Raw genomic sequence first — 19518 nt, forward strand, 5'->3', positions numbered from 1 at the left:
TTACTTTTTTTAAATCCTAAACAGAGTAGGTGGTGGCCAATCATTTTTCGAGATATTATGACTTAAAACATTAATTTATTTTGCATCGATATTTTTTTTCAGGAAAGCAATGATTATGCCGGTAGTGCATCGAGTACCCAAAAACTGATCGCAATGTAGACAAATAAATATCGGGTGCCATTTTTAAATTTTCCTGTTGGTAAGTTATTCAAATTATTGGTTTTCGTTATGATAATCAATCACTATTTGTAGAAGGAAAATGCACTTTTAATACAATAGAATATATAAGGCAATATTGTTTATCAGCAGTTTTAGTTTTTTTCAATACAATTTATGAAAGATTCTGAGGAGGGCCCCTAGGTACTGCCTCATTGTGCCCATGCGTGAAGACGATACTGCACATTTGCGAGTGCAAATGGTAATAACTTTTTATGTGCTTTCTTTGTTATCGTAAATCCGGCACTACGTATTTCCACACGATTTTGAAAATTCCAATTTTTTTTTTTAACACGACATTCCAATCGTGCATGTAAATGTGCGCTTCATTGGTGCCGATTTCATCGCAAATCTAAGAATATTTTTTTTTTATCGCTCTTTCAACACTCGTTGCCACGCTTTTCCACGGGCATAGCTGCCAACATAAATAGGGAAAAAAATTCAGTAGATTTTATGAAAAAATATTTATTTCATAACGATTGTTGCATAATGTTCTTAATATTTTACACATAGAGAATTTTAGGATCTGCAATATTTTCTACTTATGATTGACATAAAATATAACTGAAATGTTAAGTATTATGAAACTCTTAGTTTCGAATATGCATTTAATTCACCAAAGATAGCTATAAGATTTTTTTTAAATTAATTTAAAAAGAGAATTCTGAATAAAAATAAACTAAACATATTAGAACAAAAAAAATTTTTCAACTGATTTCTTTAGATTAGGTTCGCTTCATTATATATTAGTAATTCTTATTTAAATATTTTAGCAAGCGAATAATAATCTGTACAAAACCAGGAGAATTTTAATTAAACTAGTAGAAAATGGCCAAATACAGTAGAGTTGGCAGCTATACACGGGTTTAGAATCAGGCATTTTAATCATCACTTTCATCGTAAATCCATTGCAACTATTTATTTTCACGTATTTTTTATTTTTATATCACGACATTTTTAATACACTATTAGTACAAAACACAAAATTTGAAAGTGGGTTTTTAAACTGTTTTTACCTTGTGAATATATACATACATTATTTTGTTGTTTAACTTAATTATTATTATTTTACTCTCTTTAACCATGATTTATATATAAAGCTTAACAGTTTGCTGGACTGTCAATATATACATAAAAAAAACTTTAAGTATGTATGCAATACATCAATGTTTTTTATTTATTTATTTTTAAGTTCTCTGTGCAAAACAGTTTCACACACTTTATGATTTGAACTGATAGGTAGTTTCAGAGCTTCTGTTCTTTTCCAACACTGAAACCTGATAATTATAGATGATATTTTGAAAATAAAAGCAAGATATAATTTAATAGTTAATAAAAATGAAAGGAGCGAGAAAGTAAAGAATGCAAGAATAACAGAAAAATGAAATTTATTTCAAATTGTAAGTGCTAAAAACCAAACATAAAATCTAAACATTTGTACATCATTTAATCAATCAGAATCTGATATTTGATACACAATCCCTCTTCTGCCACCACCCTGAGTCTTAGGGGCGGCAACTTTACGACGTTTCGGTTGTACTATTTCTTCGTCATCAGATAAGTCTATTTCCTGGAAACCATTATTATTACCTGTATTAAGAAAACTACTTAAATTAGTCTGCCTAGTTTTGCGTTTATTTGGAGTTTCCTGTTTAGCAGCACGGGAAGTAGCTCTTCTGGATGGAGCTGCCACCACACTATCATTGTTGGATGCAGCACCTCTTCCTCCTCTACCCCTACCACGTCCTCTTCCCCTACCTCTTGTTTTGGCCGCAGGGATTTCAACAGTTGTATTATTAAAGTGGTTATCATCCTCGAGGTCACTACCAGAGCTACGGCGAGAGGACCTCGGTTTCGTCTTGAGGATGGCTCGAAAGTCTACCACTTCTGCCTGAACATTCCTCTGCCTCTCTTCTCTGAATTTCGATATTTCGTCGTCAATCAAAGTGTGGTCTTCTACCTTGTCCTCTAAGTGACCTTGAGTTTTCTTCACTTGGTGATCAACTAATGATAAGATGGCCTCCTTTACTTCCTTATCTACAAATTCCTGAACTGCGCTGCTGATTCCAACTTCGGATAAAACTTGCAGCCTCTTGTTTTCGTCCGTTTGCTCAAAGTATTTTTTTACCAGGTCCTCCACTCGCTGCTTGTCGAAACCTTCTTGCTTCAATATTGTTTTTAGCATTTCATTGTCGATTTCGGTCGCTTTCAGTTTCTCGAACTTTTTGCGGCTGAAAAGAATGATGTCTTTGGTGTTGGCAACTTTTGATACATAGGAATGACCAAACCTCTGTACACTAAAAGTATCAAAGGTTGGTGGATAAAACACTCGCAAGCGAATTAATGGTAACTTAGGTTGCTTCGGATGACCTGAAATAAAGTTATAAAAAAAATCTATAAATTACTGATTTGTGTAAAAAAATAACATTTACTGATTCTTTTAATAAATAAAATGTTTACACTTTATACAGTCAAACCTCGATTCTCACATCTTTTGTTCCCCTCCCACACACAAATGTTTTTCTTATAATGAAAAAAATACCAGTTTTGATAATTTTTGAAAATATCTACTTTCCAACTTTATTGTTCAGAAATTTTATCAACATTTTTATTGCAGAATATGCTTTAAATATACAGGGTATCTGCTAAATCTAAAGTTTTTAAATCAATGACCTTCCATGACTTCTACCAAACACTTTCCATGACTTAAAGCAGGTCAATACTTTATCACTCAAAACAGTAAAGAAAAAGATAATAATAAGTGCGAGTTTCTTCCTGAAGTGTGATCTTTTTAAATCACACAAATGCAGATCGTGATGAGGGATTCTTCAATCTCACGAATGTGGATCACGATGCGTGATTTTTAAATCGCACAAATATGGATAGCAATGTGTATTTTTTAAATCACGTGAATACAAATTGTGATGTGTTCGCACAAATACGGATCACGATGTTTGATTTTTAAACCACACAAATGCAGATCGTAAAGAGGGAATTTTAAATCATGCCAATTCAGATCATGATGTGCTATTTTTAAATAATGTAAATACAAATCGCGATGCAGGATTTTTAAATCGCCGGACAGGATTAAGGGCTCCAATACCTCAAATCTATGACGAACTGGGAGTTTCCATGACTTTTTAGCATTTATCATTGAAAATCATGACTTTCCATGACAAATTTTGATCAAGGTCGAAGTCAATGAATTTCCATGACTTTCCAAGTGCGCGGATAGCCTAAATATACAATGTGAAGCTCTGTCATCTTTTTAAAATGACTTAAATCGACATAATTTTCCATCCTGCCTGCATTCCTAAACATTTGACCCTGGCTGTTAGCATCTCAAGCCTAGCAGGATCAGGCAGTTGAAGAAGAAGAAGAAAAAAAAATCTCTCCCCTTCTGTTTTCAGTTTGAATGAATCTCAAAAAAGGAGTCCTCTTCTTGAGTTACAACTTAGAGCGCTTTTAAATAATCTGTAGAAGAAAGATACAACCTTGTGTTTGACTCCCAAATATCAAGAAGCATTCAAAATTTTTAAAAATGCCTTAATTTGTAAACCTGTTTTGAAAATATTTAATCCTAAATTACAATGTCATATTTTTGTTGAAGCAAGTCAAAGCAGTGTTAAGACAATTTTGAAACAGCCAGATGTTTCAGGTGTCTTACATCTGATAGCATTCCATTCTCGTTCTTTAAGAGACTATGAAAACAATTATACTATCACAGAATTGGAATGCCTTCTATTCTTTGTTGATGCATAAACAAATTTTATCATTATTTATTTGGCAATAAATTCACTATACATACTGACCATGCAGCATTATTTTGACTAAAAAAAAGTAAAAAGTCTAAAAGGTCGCTGGGTCTTTACAATTAAGTATGTACGTATGAATATGATACAAAATACACAAAGGGTTTTCTCACTCTGAAGTTCACGTGTTATCTCAGGATATTCCTGACAATATTGGACACAATAATAGTAATAATAATATTGAAATAAATAATGTAAACCATTTTTCACATCTTTTGCAATTTGCGAAGCCCAACAAAATGATAAAATTGGAAGTTTTATTGAAATTAATAGCGTTTTCTGTTTTTGCAAAAAGCGTTTACGAAAATGGTTGTCCCATTTTCTTTACGACATAAATTGTTTGAAATTACTCAGGAAAAATTCGGTAATTAAACAAACAAATAATTTACTTACTCTCGTTTATGATTCGGAAAATATTACTTTGCATATTACAAATTTTTTACTTTTCATGTTAATTGGGCTTCTATCATAGGGAAAGTATTGCAAATAGATGACTTTTTATAAATTTTTAGATGGAATTGAAATTTTTCGGGAAGGGGGACGTAACATAAAAAGCTTCAAGTATCTTTTGTGTTATTTCTTTATTGCGTTATTTCTCATCTTTTTGTGTTATTTCTTTATCTAAATTCTCCTTCTTAAATTCTTCCCTTTCTCACAATTAATTATTCATTTCCTCTTTTCTTATTCTAATTTTGGATTCAGTATGTATAAATTAAAATTTTTGATTCTTCCCTTTAATTTAACTGCGAGAAAGACCTGAATTCCCTCAACTTTTTAATGGACCAATTAAAATTATTAATGTTTTACATTTTCCCCGAGATCTAAAACAATCGAGAGAGAAACTCGTGATACTTTCTCAAGGATAAAAACTCAAGCACACAGATTTTTGAGCATGAATCAGGCTCCTCCAATGATTGAATTTGCTTTTAATAGATGATGTGCAGCTCTGTCATCTCCTTAAAATGACTTAAACATCATTTTCCATCCAACTGTTTGTCTGTGTACCTGAACATTCGACCATGACTGCTAGCATCTCAAACATATATATATACAGTGAAACCTCCGTTAAACGGACGTTCATGGGACCAAAAAATTTGTCCGTTTATGAGAGTTGTCCGTTTACGGGAAGGGCACCGTAAATTGTTTTTAGAATATTCTCAAAGATGTAGAAATAATTAAATAATATCTACAAGGATACTGTAAATATCTACAAGAATATTTATTTAAACAATAAGAAAGATAAAAAAGAATATATAAAGAAGTTTGATATAAATACATAATTCTGGATGTAGCTACAGATAAATAAATATAATTTTCCTATTAGCACAGATGCTCAAGTTAGACATATGATACCAAATAGGAGCGTACTGTCCTCTGTCAGTTTCAATTATTAGGTTCACATCCCCTTACACCTACTTATCATTTGATAGGGAACATGGTTAATACCTTCTTGGAAAATAAACCTCCCATGATTCACAGAAAAAAAAGTAATGCATACCTGTAAGTCATGAGGACCTATGGAGATGATTATTCACAATTGATCAGCTATCAAGTGCCTGAATAAATGTTACATTTATATAAACACCCCAAAGATTATACTTCTGTTCTCTTTTTTTCACCCCAGTTGTGTTAAATACAGTCTTCAAATTGATAAGAAAATTAAAGAAATTTTCTATGACGAAGAAGCATTGAGAGAAGTCATTTCAACTTGAGGGGTCTCATAACCTGTGTGGTCTAGATGAAAAGATGCCGATGTCAGAATTATTTCAGGAGTGCAGTACCATTTTCTCTCCTTTCTTTACAAAGATAAGGCAAGGTGACAGGAGAAAGATTGATTTCTTGGTGGTGAAATAGCTTAACAATATTTTTAGTTATGGATAAGACAAAAAGTTTTATTTACATGCTTTAAAAATGGCGAAAAGTTGCATTTTTTTAGCTTGCAATTTATTTAGAAAAAGTAGTAGTAGTAGTAGTATAGTTTGGAGAGATAAAAAACAACGTTTCAGGATCGAAATGACTGTCCGCGTCCGGTTACGGGAGTGTCCGCTTTGCGGAGAATGTACGTAATGGTTTATTCATAGAAGATTTCCGGGGAATTAAAAATATGTCCGTATTGAGAGGCGTCCGTTTTGCAGGAGTGTCCATAACAGGAGGTTTCACTGTATGTATATATATATATATATATATATGATTATTTATTCATATGATTATTTATTCAAATATGATTATTATATATGATTATTTATTCAAATCGAACTGCTTTCTCACAATTTTAAAAGCTACATTCTGTTTCTAAATCTATTTTTGGCACAAGTATGCATAAATTTAAATAAAGACATTTTCCCCTTTAAGCTTCGTGGGAATCAATCAACCTAGTTCATAAACCAATAGTAATTTCTGAGATTTCCCTAAATAGAGACATTATCGGATTTTTTGCAAGATTTTCCCTACCAGAAAGACTGATCGTGAATGAAGTTAACAACACTTTTCGTTCTCCACTCAACAAAGAATGACATAATAAAATTTACTGTGCTTTCATTAAAATCCTGTGTCTGTTTTCTTGCTCGGTCCGACTGCATAATTTTACAAGCAGAGGAGGATTATAAGAACTGATGAAACAGGCGTAGGATAAATGCTTCTTCAAAATATAATTCAAAAATTAAAATTAAAATACAATTAGCTGAATCATGAAATTGATGCTGAATTGACATTCTTGTCTGAATGTTGAATTGACATTGTTAGTGAAGAAACAAATATTATTCTTTTGAATCCTGACTAATTTTCAGAAAAGGAGTCCTCTTCTTGAGTTACAACTTAGAGCTCCTTTAAATAAAAAATTAAAAGAAGAGATTCTTGGGACTTTCCTCTTTCATGTATCTAGCCGAGTTGTCTTATTTGTGATTTGATTCCCGCCTACTTAAATGCTAAAAGTGCTGTGTAGTGGTTTCGGAATCGGAGCCCCTACTAAGGGCTGAAAGCCCATATATATCAAGACGGAAAAGTGTATAAACTGGTAAAAAATAAATTTCATTTTTTGATTTTTTTTCGAGAATAATAAAAATGTATAACTACCAACTGTTCTTAACGAATACAATTTTTATATTGAATTGCTTCTTCGCCGAGATAAAATTAATTACAGTGAATTGTTTATTGTTAAGAATAGATTAACTCCTCCCGAATATTATCTAATATTGAAATAGTTCTTCTACCAGTGTTTTCTCTTTTCCATCTCGCTTTCATGCCTGTCCCTACTTGCTTACTGCCTGTCGGTCTAATTGAGGGATGATGGAGGTCCAGCCTCTGCTCGACTTGTTTCGTTAGCGGTGGTTTCCTTCAACAGAAGATGATTTGTGAAAGAGTGCAAAACCAAAAATGTCATCTGAAGCAGTGGCTTCGCGTGCGCAAATGTTTATGATGGTAAATACTATTCGCGTGTTTCATCAAAAAAGTGAATATGCGAAATAATTAATTCATAGTGAACAATTTTCAGCCGTGTCTCTATGGCAGTTGAAAGCTAAAAAGTTAATGATTTGAAAATAATTCACCTGTGAACAATTTCACATAAAATAGTAATTGGTGTTTAAATGATTATAATTTTTGAATTTTTTTTTCATTCTTGATATTTCATTTGAAATGCTTAATTTTTATTTATTGATCTTATTCTCATTGTTTATTTTTGTATTTTCAAAAACTTATTTACTGTTATTGAAATTTATTTCTTCTTTGAGGAATTTCATTTTAATAAATTGATTTAATATGACTAGCATAAAAATGTTATAGGATATTTAGTTTCGTTTTAATTATATTATGTGTTATGAAATATGACCAATTGAATATTTTTGTAAACTTTAAATTTTGCTTTAGTATTTATCGTAAGGTAGCGATAAATGAGCAACTATGAGATTTAAGTTACTTCTAAATGCAATATTTAATTAATGAAATTTATTTCGGTTATTTGAATGCCCTTACGGAGTGGCAAAAATTTTAAAAATTTTATATCGATGAAAATGCTAAAAGCAATACAGATAATTCTGAAAATGAATTAAATGATAATTTATAAAAATTCAGTATGGATCAAAACGTACAGGATAAACCAGACATACTAGTCTTTGAGCCTGACATTGGTGTTCAATTCACATCCTGGCTCAAACATTTTGAAAAACAAACTCCAGATGCTAAATTAAATGACGAATGGAAAGTTAGAAATGTTCAAAAATTCATTAAAGGTTCAGCTTTGAAATTGTATGTTAATAACTGCCTTAATTGTAATTCATGTCAGGAAATAGTTGAAATTTATCAAGAACATTATTTTTCATCTCCCTTTGGCTTTAACGATTTTCAAAATTTAAAATTTTCTGGCCAAGCTAAAGACCTAAATTCATATTTTACTTAAAAGGTAGAGTAAGGTCGAACAATAAATGTAAGTAATGATCATATAATTGAGGGTCTGCCTATTAGTTTGCCCCCCCCCCCAAATTAAATTACTTTTGGTTTTAAAAGAACCCAAAATCCCGATTGAATGGCTCACAATTGTTTCAAAAATAATACATGATGTACCTACGGTCTTACCCCAAACTGAAACTAAACAAAAATTACCAGAATCCAAATTTAATGGGTATAGACCTCAATATCAAGGCTGGGCACCAAGGCGGCCATTCATTAATAACTCAGGTAATCCAAATTATAATCCTCGACAAAGTCAAAATTTTTCTCGGCTAAGTCAAAGTTATAACCAGCAATCCCAATTTAGACCTAGAATTCAAAATTAAAAGTTTCATAAAAATAAACAACAAACAAGTCATTTTGCCCAGGCTTCACAGAAATTGCCTCCTAAGCCATGTAAATACTGTAATATAATGTGTGACTGTGAAAATAATAATAAAAAGTTATTGTAACCAGTGATGTAAGTAGTGGGGGAGGAAGAAAGAACGTCTGTCCCTGGGCATCAGCCTTAAGTAAGGGTGATACATTTCAAAAAAATAGTTAAAAATAAATACCTCAGAAAATTATTTTTCACTTTCAAATATTCAAAGTTTAATTTTCTAATGGTAGGCCAAATAACGCCTTCAAAATTTTACTTGCTTAACCTAAAAGTTTATCAAGATCTCTATTAATAAAGTAGTTTAATTAGCTCAAATCAATTTTATTACTATCATTATTTTTTTACAATTTGGCGATAAATTGAATGGAAAAGGCGTTTAGGAGAAATACTTGACATTTAATAAAAAATAATAAACACAATCAAAAACTTTAGCATAATAGAAACTACATTAGTAAAACATTCTGTTAAATTTTAAACTGAATGAAATAGAAATTTATGAAGTAACCTAAAAATCACTGTGCAAAGTTGCAAAATTTTATTCATAGTAAACTTTTAAAAAATAATTTCAGATGAAGTTGATTTAAGCTTTTACATTATCTTAGAACTTTATCTAGTGTTTAAAAAAAAGCCTTCTTTTAAGTCTTACACCAAAATGTGAGAAGTGCTAAAACTGAGTTACTCCCAGGGAGCTGTAACCATTGCTACGTCTCTGATTGCAACTAAAACAATGCTTTGATTTTGTGAAAAATTTCAAGAAAAAAAATAAATAAAATAAAAAACAGTGTTCTGGAGACATATTAGGTTCTGAGAATTTTCAGTATTGAGCAATGTGCCCTTTTGGTAGCAAGATTTTTTTTAAAATTTGACTCAGGATATCTAAACATGTAATCAACAGCATAAGTTTGGCGGTTTCGAGAACATTGATTACCTAAATTGCTGTGCTCTAGATTTTTGTTTAGATTTTATCTGAGTGGGAAAAGAACAGAATGCTTATTGGATTGTGGATGTAAATTTACAGTTTGCTAGATAGTATTTTGACTGCTTTGAATCCATTTTATTTCAGTCACCATGACAAAAAGAGTGATAGATTTAAGTGAGAACAAGATTTATAAATTGATGAGCGAATCAGAAAGTGAAATAGAATGTACTTAATAGCACTGCTAATTTTGTATGAATTTTTAAATAAAATTAGGCCTAAGGGAAAAAATTGCGCGGTCATGTGAATACAGATTAAATATCCATAGTTTAGATAATAAACAGAAAAAGAAAGAAAAGGAGTTTTCAATATAAGTAAATTATCAACAATGTGCATCTTTGTAAAAAAAAAAATGAAAGCAGCAGGAAAGAACTTAACCTGTGTGTTCTTCTTCAGCCTTCTGTATGAACTGATCAACCAGCTCCTGACAATATTCAGTCACTTTTTCAGAACTATCAGGGTCATTCAGATTCAGGCTTGTTTCAATAAGGTCTACATCTTTGATGTAAAACTGACGCACAGTTTGAAGAGGTATTTTGGTTATTTGGAATTCTTTTTTACGAATCTATAGGCAGAAAAAAAAGTGAAAATTTGTATTAAAACCTTTTAGTAAAAAATATTATCATTTTAGTGGAAATTAAACCATATTTGAAAGGTATAAATAGGGTATATCAAATTTTTTCAGCTTAAAATTATGATTTTTTAAATTAATTAAGCAAGAATTTTTTAACTAAGTATTATTGTGTAAGCTAACAACTTTTAGGTTGAATTACTCTTACTATTGTCCGAATCTTTCTGCAATTCAGCTTTGTCCCAAAATATAACACAGCAAAAGTAATAATTTGGGACAAAACTACATTTTCTTCATTTAATACACAATATAACTTGTATTAGATAACTTTTTAAAAACAATATAATAGTAAAAAAAAAAAACATTTTAATTCCTTGATAAAGCTATAAAATTTATAAAATCATCACTAATTTAACTGTACATATATTTGTTAAGTTCTAAAACTTGTTAATTTATGTTCTGTAAGACAAATGGAAAAGTAAAATCTTAAGAATTGTAACTAGATTATTCTTATAATGAATCAAATTTTTTTCTTTTATTGTTCAGGCAAGTTAATTTCGTCGTTTTTTTCAACACTTTAAGTTTTTTTGTTACGTTTAAAATATTGAAAGCCCCTCACCTCATACTTTTTTAAAATCTTGCCTTTAAATATTATTAAGTTTTTTCATGCAACAAATTAAGAGCACTGAAAATTGTAAAAGTAAAAATAAAACAATAAAAAGTAATAAGTAAAACAAATTAATAAAATACAATAAACTTTAAAAACAAATTATGCAATTAGTGGTCGGTCCCTCAGGTCACACAAAATCACACTTAATTTTTATCTTTGTTAAATTAAATGAATTAAAGGAGATGAAGATTTTGATGTGATGAATCTTTGTGATTCTTGACTACTCTGGGCATCCACATAAAAATACGTAATTGGAGAATGATCCCCAAGTCAAGTTCAAAGATGTAGTTTCTGATCTGTAAATGGAATAGCGAGAAAAAGCCACTGATGAATACGATGGCGCTTCATCAACGAGGAAATTAACAAGAGAAATAAAATTTTCTTTCGCTATTAGGATTTTTAAAAAAATGGCAATGTTTATTGGGTCCCTATGATCAGCGAAAGTTCGAGAGATTTTTCGGTTCGATTTCAGAGGGCAGAAAATGAAGTCTGAAATTAAGAATCTCTTGTAAAATGCAGCAGAGTTGCATACGTGAGTGCAAGAGTCCTTCCCACAGAATACAGCTCAGTATAGGCACATGCGGACCTGCAAGTATTTCATGTAACAGGTTGCTTTGATACGCTACAGACCGTCAGTACGCCAAAAAGGATTGTGGTTGAATGAAACGTGAAAACTTTTTATAGAACAATGAGAAAACGAAGTTACCTGCCTACTTCGTGGCGAAAATCGACACGGTAAAAAAAATAATAAATAAAACTCATTTAGGAAAGGGAAAATTAAGCACTTTTTAAAAACGCTACACACCTTGAATATTTATAACTGATTTTTTTAAAAAAAGAATGTTGCTATTATGCCGAATATTTGGTATTCGGTCAAAAATAAATAAATAAAACTCATTTAGGAAAGGGAAAATTAAGCACTTTTTAAAAACGCTACACACCTTGAATATTTATTACTGATTTTTTTAAAAAAAGAATGTTGCTATTAGGCCGAATATTCAGTATTCGGCCAAATCGTGATTCGTTACATCTCTACTTTAAACCAGGGATGGCAAGTTTCCTTCCATAGAAGAAAAAAATTGTCCTTGAAGAAATAGGCTCCTTCCAACTAGTGGATGAAATAAAAGAAACTTTTCTCAAAAAGAAATATAACTATTTAAACACTCTCTTTAAACAGCTTATAATACGTAATGTTATGTCGATTGATGAACGTAATTTGAAAAAATCCAGGGTTTTTGTCCGGAAAGGTTAATGTTGAAAGACGGTGTGAATTGTGTTTAACTGTATAAACAACAGGAGCTTGGGTTAAGATTTGAGTGTCTTGTTGAACCTTGAGCAGCTGCATCACTTGCAGAATGTTATGCTTGGTTCAATGTGCAGTTGTTCAAATGAAATCTTAATATCATAGAACTATGATGGAAATGTTCACCTATATTTGTGTTAAGTATTGGTTCCATGCTTTTCTATTTTTGGAAAGGAACCTGCAAGAAAATATTTTCCTTTACTAACTCCTGTTTTAATCGTATGTGCGGTACATTACAAATTGAAATAAAGTTTAAATTATTTATAATATACCATTTTTAATTAGAAAAAAAAAACAAAAGTAACAAAAAATAAATTAAATTTAAAGAATTGGAGTTAAATTATTTGTAATTCTGCAATATTGGAGATTGATCGTTCTCTGATTCAGGTCAAAATTACGATCTGTCGATGAATGAATGAATGGGTCCGCCCTATAAACGGGTGTGACGTATGGTGTGGCAGAAGTCGAATTCTTAGCCATAGATGGCGCCACTGGAAAACACGAACAATCGCACCCCTTCTGCCTAAACAGGCATACGTCAACAACAACAACACATCTTGGAAAAATAATTTTCTTTATGACGACATATCCATCTTCCTTTAACCTTTTGCTTATGGCTGAAATTGCATGTGATGTTACAGCATGGTACACCGTAAGCACCCTCCTATATTCATAATCACCTCATTTCATTGATTAAAATATGAGTAAAAATGTATAAGGGAATAAATATAATCTATTATACTGATAACATATTATACTGACTTGCAGCAATCCAACATGTTTAGGAACTGCTTCACCATGGCACAATGAAGTGGCAACAGAACTTCCAGGCTGTGTCACATAGAATGCCTGAAGCACATTTTCTTCTGGGTCAATCCGACACTCGTGCTCATGGCCCCAAACCACAAGGTCCAAGAAATTATCGAGAAACTGTTCGGGAATGTAGTTTTTCGCACCGTGCTTTGTCCGATTCTGATGAAGAACCATGAGGTTGAACCAATCATCACAGTTCTCCCTTGGCCTCAGCATCTTCACTTTACCTTCCAAGAACATCCTGTGTAGTCTTTCGTCACGAATGGAACCGAGGCCGTACAGGCACAACTTCGTCCTACCTTTCTGAAACATCAAGGGGGATATGTTGATGTCCTGTAGGTCAGTACACTTGCCAAAGTAATTAACTAGACCCGTCGCACTGAGAAGGTCCAAGCTGCAGTAGCATCCTGGACCAGCAGGATCGTCGTGGTTGCCGTGAATGGAAAAAAGTGGTATGGATACGTTCAGGTTGGAATCTTCAAAATTAACTATCGGTTGGGCACAATGCTTAAAGTTTTCAGATTGGTCACTAAGAAACTCAAATTGGACAGGTCGATCACCCATGCAATACTTTCTCAACAGGGAGATGCAATCGTGTAGAACCTTGCGAGATGGTTTGTTTTCATGAAATAAGTCTCCTCCCAACAAAATAAAATCAACTTCTTTATCAACAGCAATTTTAAGTATTTCTTCAAAAGTAACAATGGAATCTGATCCTAAAAAACAAAAGATATTAAATGTTTAGGAAACTATGTTTAACATAGTTTCAAAAAAATTGAAATTCTTAGATGACAGAAAAAACTTTTAATAAAAAAGCAGATATCCCTTATTTATTTAGTGTCAAAAACATTTGAATTCATTTTTAAAAATTTCAAAAGTATGAGAAAAATTCTTTCAAGCAAGTATTTAAATTTGGATCAATGTTTTTGGGAAATAAATAAATTTGCACGATAAATAAAGCTAAGAATAGTCGGCTAAAGCTAATTTACTGCATTTGTGTTTCAGCTTACTAATTTAAAGAAAATGTTGACTGCATAACTTTTTACAATTTTGTTTTTTCCTAACTTAAGAATTTCTCTAAGACTTCAAATGAATAAACATTCTTGTTTTCATTTTTAATAAGAAATTTTAGAAAAAAAATTATGTTTTACTGCAAATTAACATTTTATACAGTGGAGGACTGAAAAATTAGAAAAGCTTAATTTATTTTTGAAAATAATAAATACTATTTCAAAGATTTAAAATTTCAACAGTCAAAATACTTTGTTAAATTATTTTGCCTAATTTGTATAATATGTGTGGCATTTATTTTCATTTTTTTTATAATCGACTTTGATCAGCAGGCCCAATTTTGAGTTTACAACTACTAACGTTCAACCCCGCAGCCTAGTATCTTTGAACTTAATACAGAAGACAAGGGAACTCCTGGATCAAGTATTGGAAGAAATTTGACATTGTGCCGAACATTTTGATGGAACTAACCCGCATTTGCAGTTTATAGGGGGAAAAAACCTCCCTATGTTAGCCTGATGTAAGTGGACTCTGACCCATGATCCGTCTACCACTGAGGATATTTTATGGTAGCATTGTAGTTGAGGAGGTACTTGACCCTATGCTTGGATCCCTTCTTTTGTAATCAAGTGAAAAAAAAAAAAGTCTGAACTTTTATCAGTTATAAGCAAAGTCAAGTCAATAACTTCACTTTTCTTATAGAATTTTTTTTTTCAAGAGCTAGATAGAAAGTACTATTCTGGCATAGCATAAATAGAGATGGAATAAGCTAAGTGAGACAATCAAGGCCAGCAACCGGCTGTAGTACTGGTAGGAGAATAAAAAATTTGTTAAAAATTAAATAGAACTATCAGTTTATTTACCTATTTTTTTTCTTTCTCTTTTTACTCATTTTCTATTTATAATTAATGCTTTTGATTAGATTATTCTTTTTTTTTTAACTCTTATTATTTCCAAACAATTTAATTAACAGTTCTTTAAGTTAAATTTAACTTTATACTAGCGTGAACCAAAAAGAAATTTCAAGGTAATTCAGGGTTGCCACTCAAATCTGGAAAAAAAATTCCTTGTGTTTTCCCTCTACATGTTATACGCAATATATTAAGAGGAAACAACAATTACTGTGCTCTTGTGAGAGCTATATAGGGCTAACTATATTTATCAGTTTCAATTGCTGGAAAATCAGCTGAACATACTTAAATAATGCTATGGTAAATGAAATAGTTTAGAATAGCTGAAATATCATGGTTAAATATCCCATAGATTACGCTTTGAGTGGTCACCATTTTTTAAAAGACCAAAATAAAAAAAAATTCCCTGTATTTTCCCAGTTTGTACAGAAAAAATCAAAATTCCCTGCATTTTCCCTATTATTTTAGGTGATTTTTAAATTCCCAGTATTTTCCAGGTTTTCCCTGTGGAGTGGCAACCCTGTAATTGAAAAATAGGCGCTTATCCATTTTGTAAAACATCTTTCTCTATATCTTTGCGAGATGTTTATATTTTGGTTCGTTCGTTGAAATTACTCTTAATAATGACAATGGATTTGGATGGAATAAATATTTATTTTAGTAATCTAGATTATATAGGTACTCGAAATAAAATACGGAAATATACATGAGCTGCATAATATATATATTCCGGAGCTCTACTGCTCCCTTCTAGTCCATACTCTCTCTACATTCCATATCTTTCATATTCGAGCTAATACTACCGAAAATCCTCTTTCTCACCAGAAAAAAGTCCTTCGATTTCCCTTACTCCACCCCCACTCTAGGGGGACGACACTTCCTCATTCTCAGGTCAGAGGTCAATAAATTGAATGGGAGAGGAATCAGGATCCTGACACATTTCAAGCATCATAAAAAATTGCTTAACTATTGTTGGTGCTTAATTAATTTTGGTAATAGCTACAACTGGTATTGTGGTAAATGTTACTTAATATAATAATTTTGTTCCTGCGGTAATATGCTTCTTTTTAAGGTCATTAAAACAGACAAGTACCAAAAAAAATTTTAACAGAAAAGAATCTTTAAAAAAAAAAGGATCCGTGTTATTATTATAATAGTTTTGAACTCTAAACTGACTGTCATATTAGTTTTGGTTTTTTATCCCGGCACAGAAAGATCAATGATTTTTTAAAATTTTTTTAATTCAAATAAGTGATTATCAAAATGGAAAAAGAAACAAAATCATTGTAAAGAATCAGTTCACAGCGATGACATTCAATATTCTATCACACTCTAACAGCGATATATATAGATAAATATATTATATAAATACAGTGAAACCTCAATTAAGAGGACATTCGTGGGATCGAAAACCTTTCCGTTTAGGGGAAGAGTACACTAATAACAAACACCATAAATTGTTTTTAGAATATTATCTAAGATAAAGAAATAATTAAATAATCTACAACGATATTTATTTAAACTTTAAAGAGATAAAAATGAATATATAAAGAAGTTTGATATAAATACATAATTCTAGATGCAGCTACAGATGAATGAATATAATTTTCCTATTAGCCCAGATACTCAAGTTAGACATATGATACTGAATAGGAGCTTTTAGTCCTAAGTCGGTTTCAATTATTATCCCCTACCTATCATTTGATAGGGAACATGGTCAATACTTCCTTCAAAGTAAACCTCCCGCGAGTCACAGAAGAAAAAAAAAGGTGTGAAATACAGTCTTCAAATTGATTTTAAAAAAATGCATAATTATCAATGGGAAGAAGCATTGACCGCATTTCAACTTGAGGGGTTTCACAACATGTATTGTCCAGATGAAAAGATGCCGCTGTCAGAATTATTTTACAAGAGCAGTATCATTTTCTTTCCTTTCTTTACAAAGATAAGGCAAGGTAACAGAAGGAAGATTGATTCTTCAGTAGTGAAATAGCTTAACAATATTTTTAGTTATGGATAAGGCAAAAAATTTACATCATTTAAAAATGGAGAAAAGTTGCATATTTTTTTCGTAAAATTTAAAGCAGAAATTTTTTTTTTCAAATTTAGGAAAAGTAGTGTCCGGCTTGAAGAGATAGAAAATAACGTTTCAGGGCAAAAACGACTGTCCGTCTCCGGTTACCGGAGTGTCCGTTTTGCGAAGAATGTGCATAATGGTTTATTTATAGAAGATTCTAGGGGAATTAAAAATATGTATGTATTGAGAGTCGTCCGTTTTGCAGGAATGTCCATAACAGGAGGTTTGACTGTATATATATATTTGTTACGCTTTGAAAGCATTAACATTGTAAATTCATAGCGTGTTTATTGAAAAAGATACAGGAACATGGAGAAATAATGGAATTTTATTAAAGTAAGGGCCCAAAAATTTAAACATTACATGCTGAGGGATAGAGAAGATAGTGATTGACCTTGGAAAAAGGTTTTTTTTTATATCTTCCTGGATAATATATTTAACTATTAATAGGTCTTAGTAACATGGAACAGATAAATTTCCCAAGCTACTAAAGATCATCTTGCTTTCTGAGATAATTAGATCAATATTATTACTTTCTTGTGGTGAAGGTTTTAAATGATTGTGTGTTAGATATAAGCTCTATTTATAGATCACATTTAATATATAGTTCTTTTAACATTATATATATATATGGTTGAAAAGGAGGATTCAAAGTAATCAAGAATTCCTACCTCTAACTGCATCATTTTCCTGATAGCCTAAATGACAATCAGTAGCCAACAGGATTTGCAAAGTATCATCTTCACTTCCCATGGCTGAAATAAACATTCATAAAATCAACTAGAGAGTTTTCACCTGTTTTCAGAATGGGTGTGAAATTGTATCGTAAAATAAATGACAATAATTTTTCATTATACACTAAAAATGAATCAGTTACAGTTGAAAGTTTTAGTGAAAAGTTTGACTCCTTAATTGTTAAATTGATTTCACATATTCTTCAGTAGGTACATAACTGGAACTAGTGAAGCTAATGAAATAACATTTTGATCACAAAGATACACCTCATTAACTGAAATACAATTTCAGGTAAAAATAAATTTCAAATTTATTTACTATTAATGAATGAATTTAATAACAGTGAAATACCCATTTGCATAATGTGGTGTAGATATCTTAAATATTGCAGAAGTTAATTGAATCAGTGGACTGCAAGAGAATGCATCACAATCCTTATTAACGTTATTTAAAAATCATATGTCACGATTCATATTCAATCTGCATTGACTGAGAATGAAAATAGTTTAATTAAAGAAGAAAATGGCGCCCATTGTTTGATAACAAAGAATAATGAAAGATTAAAATTAGCCATTTCAAAAAGTAGAAAGACATACAAGTTTTTCAAATGATGGTTGAGGCAGTAAATAACTGCCTACAAAACACTTGCAATCATTTGTCAAGATATAGCTAAAAAATATATATATATTATTTATCTAAGTTTTTAAGTTTAATTTGATTTTTGAAGTAATAAATGCCTTCAGGAAGAGGTTGTTTACCATGCATTTATTAGGCATTTCTTTTCCTCTTATTGTTAAGCTATTTATTTCATGAAATAAACGTTAGAAGTTAATTTTAGTCCTCATATTTTTAAAGTTCGTGAGTATTGATTTTTGGCATCATGTAAATATTAAATATCCTCTTCATTACGTTGGTCCACGTATAGTTTGTCTACGATACAGTTTAAATCTACAATTACTTAACATTTAAAAATTAATACAGGCAAGAACATGCAAGTTCACGCATGTCCCTTGACATGTAAGGAGGAATTTATGACAGCGTAGTAGTCAAGTAAAATCTCCTAGTATTAAATATTTAATCTTAATTACTTTTATGTGTATTTTAATTAATATCCCCTAATTAATTGTTTTATGAGGTACATACATTCAATTCATGTTTATGCTTTTTTTTTCCTCTGTAATTTTGAAAATTTACACACAAGAATTACATATTTTTCCAGATTCTTTTCAATAATTCTTTATTTTGCGTGCTTATTTTCCAGTTATTTGAACTAATATTTCTTATCGACAATTATTATTATTCAATTACTTCATAGCAGTTGCCTGTAAATAGAATTCCAAAGAATTACATAAGAATATAATATTCCTTACTGATGATCTTCGTAAATTGAAGTTTAAAAAAAATTCTTGTTATAGCAGATGATAAAAATGTTTATTTTCTTGAAACAAATGCACATATTTAGTTAGATAAATTTTAAGTAGATAAATTAAAGTGAAAATTATTCCTCTGATAAGATATGTAACCATATGAATTACTATGGAAAAAAGTAAATAAACATTACACCTCCCGCCGTATAGTAACATGTTTAGATGTTTCGAGCT

General features: G+C 31.0%; 1 protein-coding gene across 4 annotated transcripts; it reads right to left on the reverse strand.

Annotated features, from left to right (window-relative positions):
• Positions 1 to 1587: 1587 nt before the first annotated feature.
• On the reverse strand, positions 1588 to 19515 carry mre11 (double strand break repair nuclease mre11). Of its 4 annotated transcripts, none has more exons than XM_016073190.4 (5): positions 19288 to 19515; positions 17854 to 17937; positions 13133 to 13899; positions 10205 to 10391; positions 1588 to 2586 (listed from the first exon to the last, which is right to left on the reverse strand). In XM_016073190.4, exons 2-5 carry the CDS (start codon positions 17933 to 17935, stop codon positions 1667 to 1669), a joined length of 1956 nt encoding a protein of 651 aa, XP_015928676.1. In that variant the 5' UTR covers positions 17936 to 17937; positions 19288 to 19515; the 3' UTR covers positions 1588 to 1666. The 4 variants fall into 4 exon arrangements, with proteins under 4 accessions (XP_015928676.1, XP_015928677.1, XP_071041618.1 ...); XM_016073191.4 differs by having other exon boundaries at positions 19226 to 19505; XM_071185517.1 differs by lacking the exon at positions 19288 to 19515 and adding an exon at positions 19006 to 19032.
• Between the last annotated feature and the right edge of the window lie 3 nt (positions 19516 to 19518).

The sequence above is a fragment of the Parasteatoda tepidariorum genome, chromosome 5, assembly GCF_982258835.1.
Source record: "Parasteatoda tepidariorum strain Cologne lab strain chromosome 5, Ptep-v5.0, whole genome shotgun sequence".
Lineage (NCBI taxonomy): Eukaryota > Metazoa > Arthropoda > Arachnida > Araneae > Theridiidae > Parasteatoda > Parasteatoda tepidariorum.

Excerpts from the sequence above, each read along its gene's own strand:
- mre11 (XM_016073189.4), bottom strand. Across the intron at positions 10,392-13,132 it reads AACATGTTGGATTGCTGCAA|ATTCGTAAAAAAGAATTCCA; the intron begins GTCAGTATAATA and ends TTCTGCCTATAG. Across the intron at positions 2,587-10,204 it reads GGCTGAAGAAGAACACACAG|GTCATCCGAAGCAACCTAAG; the intron begins GTTAAGTTCTTT and ends ACTTTATTTCAG.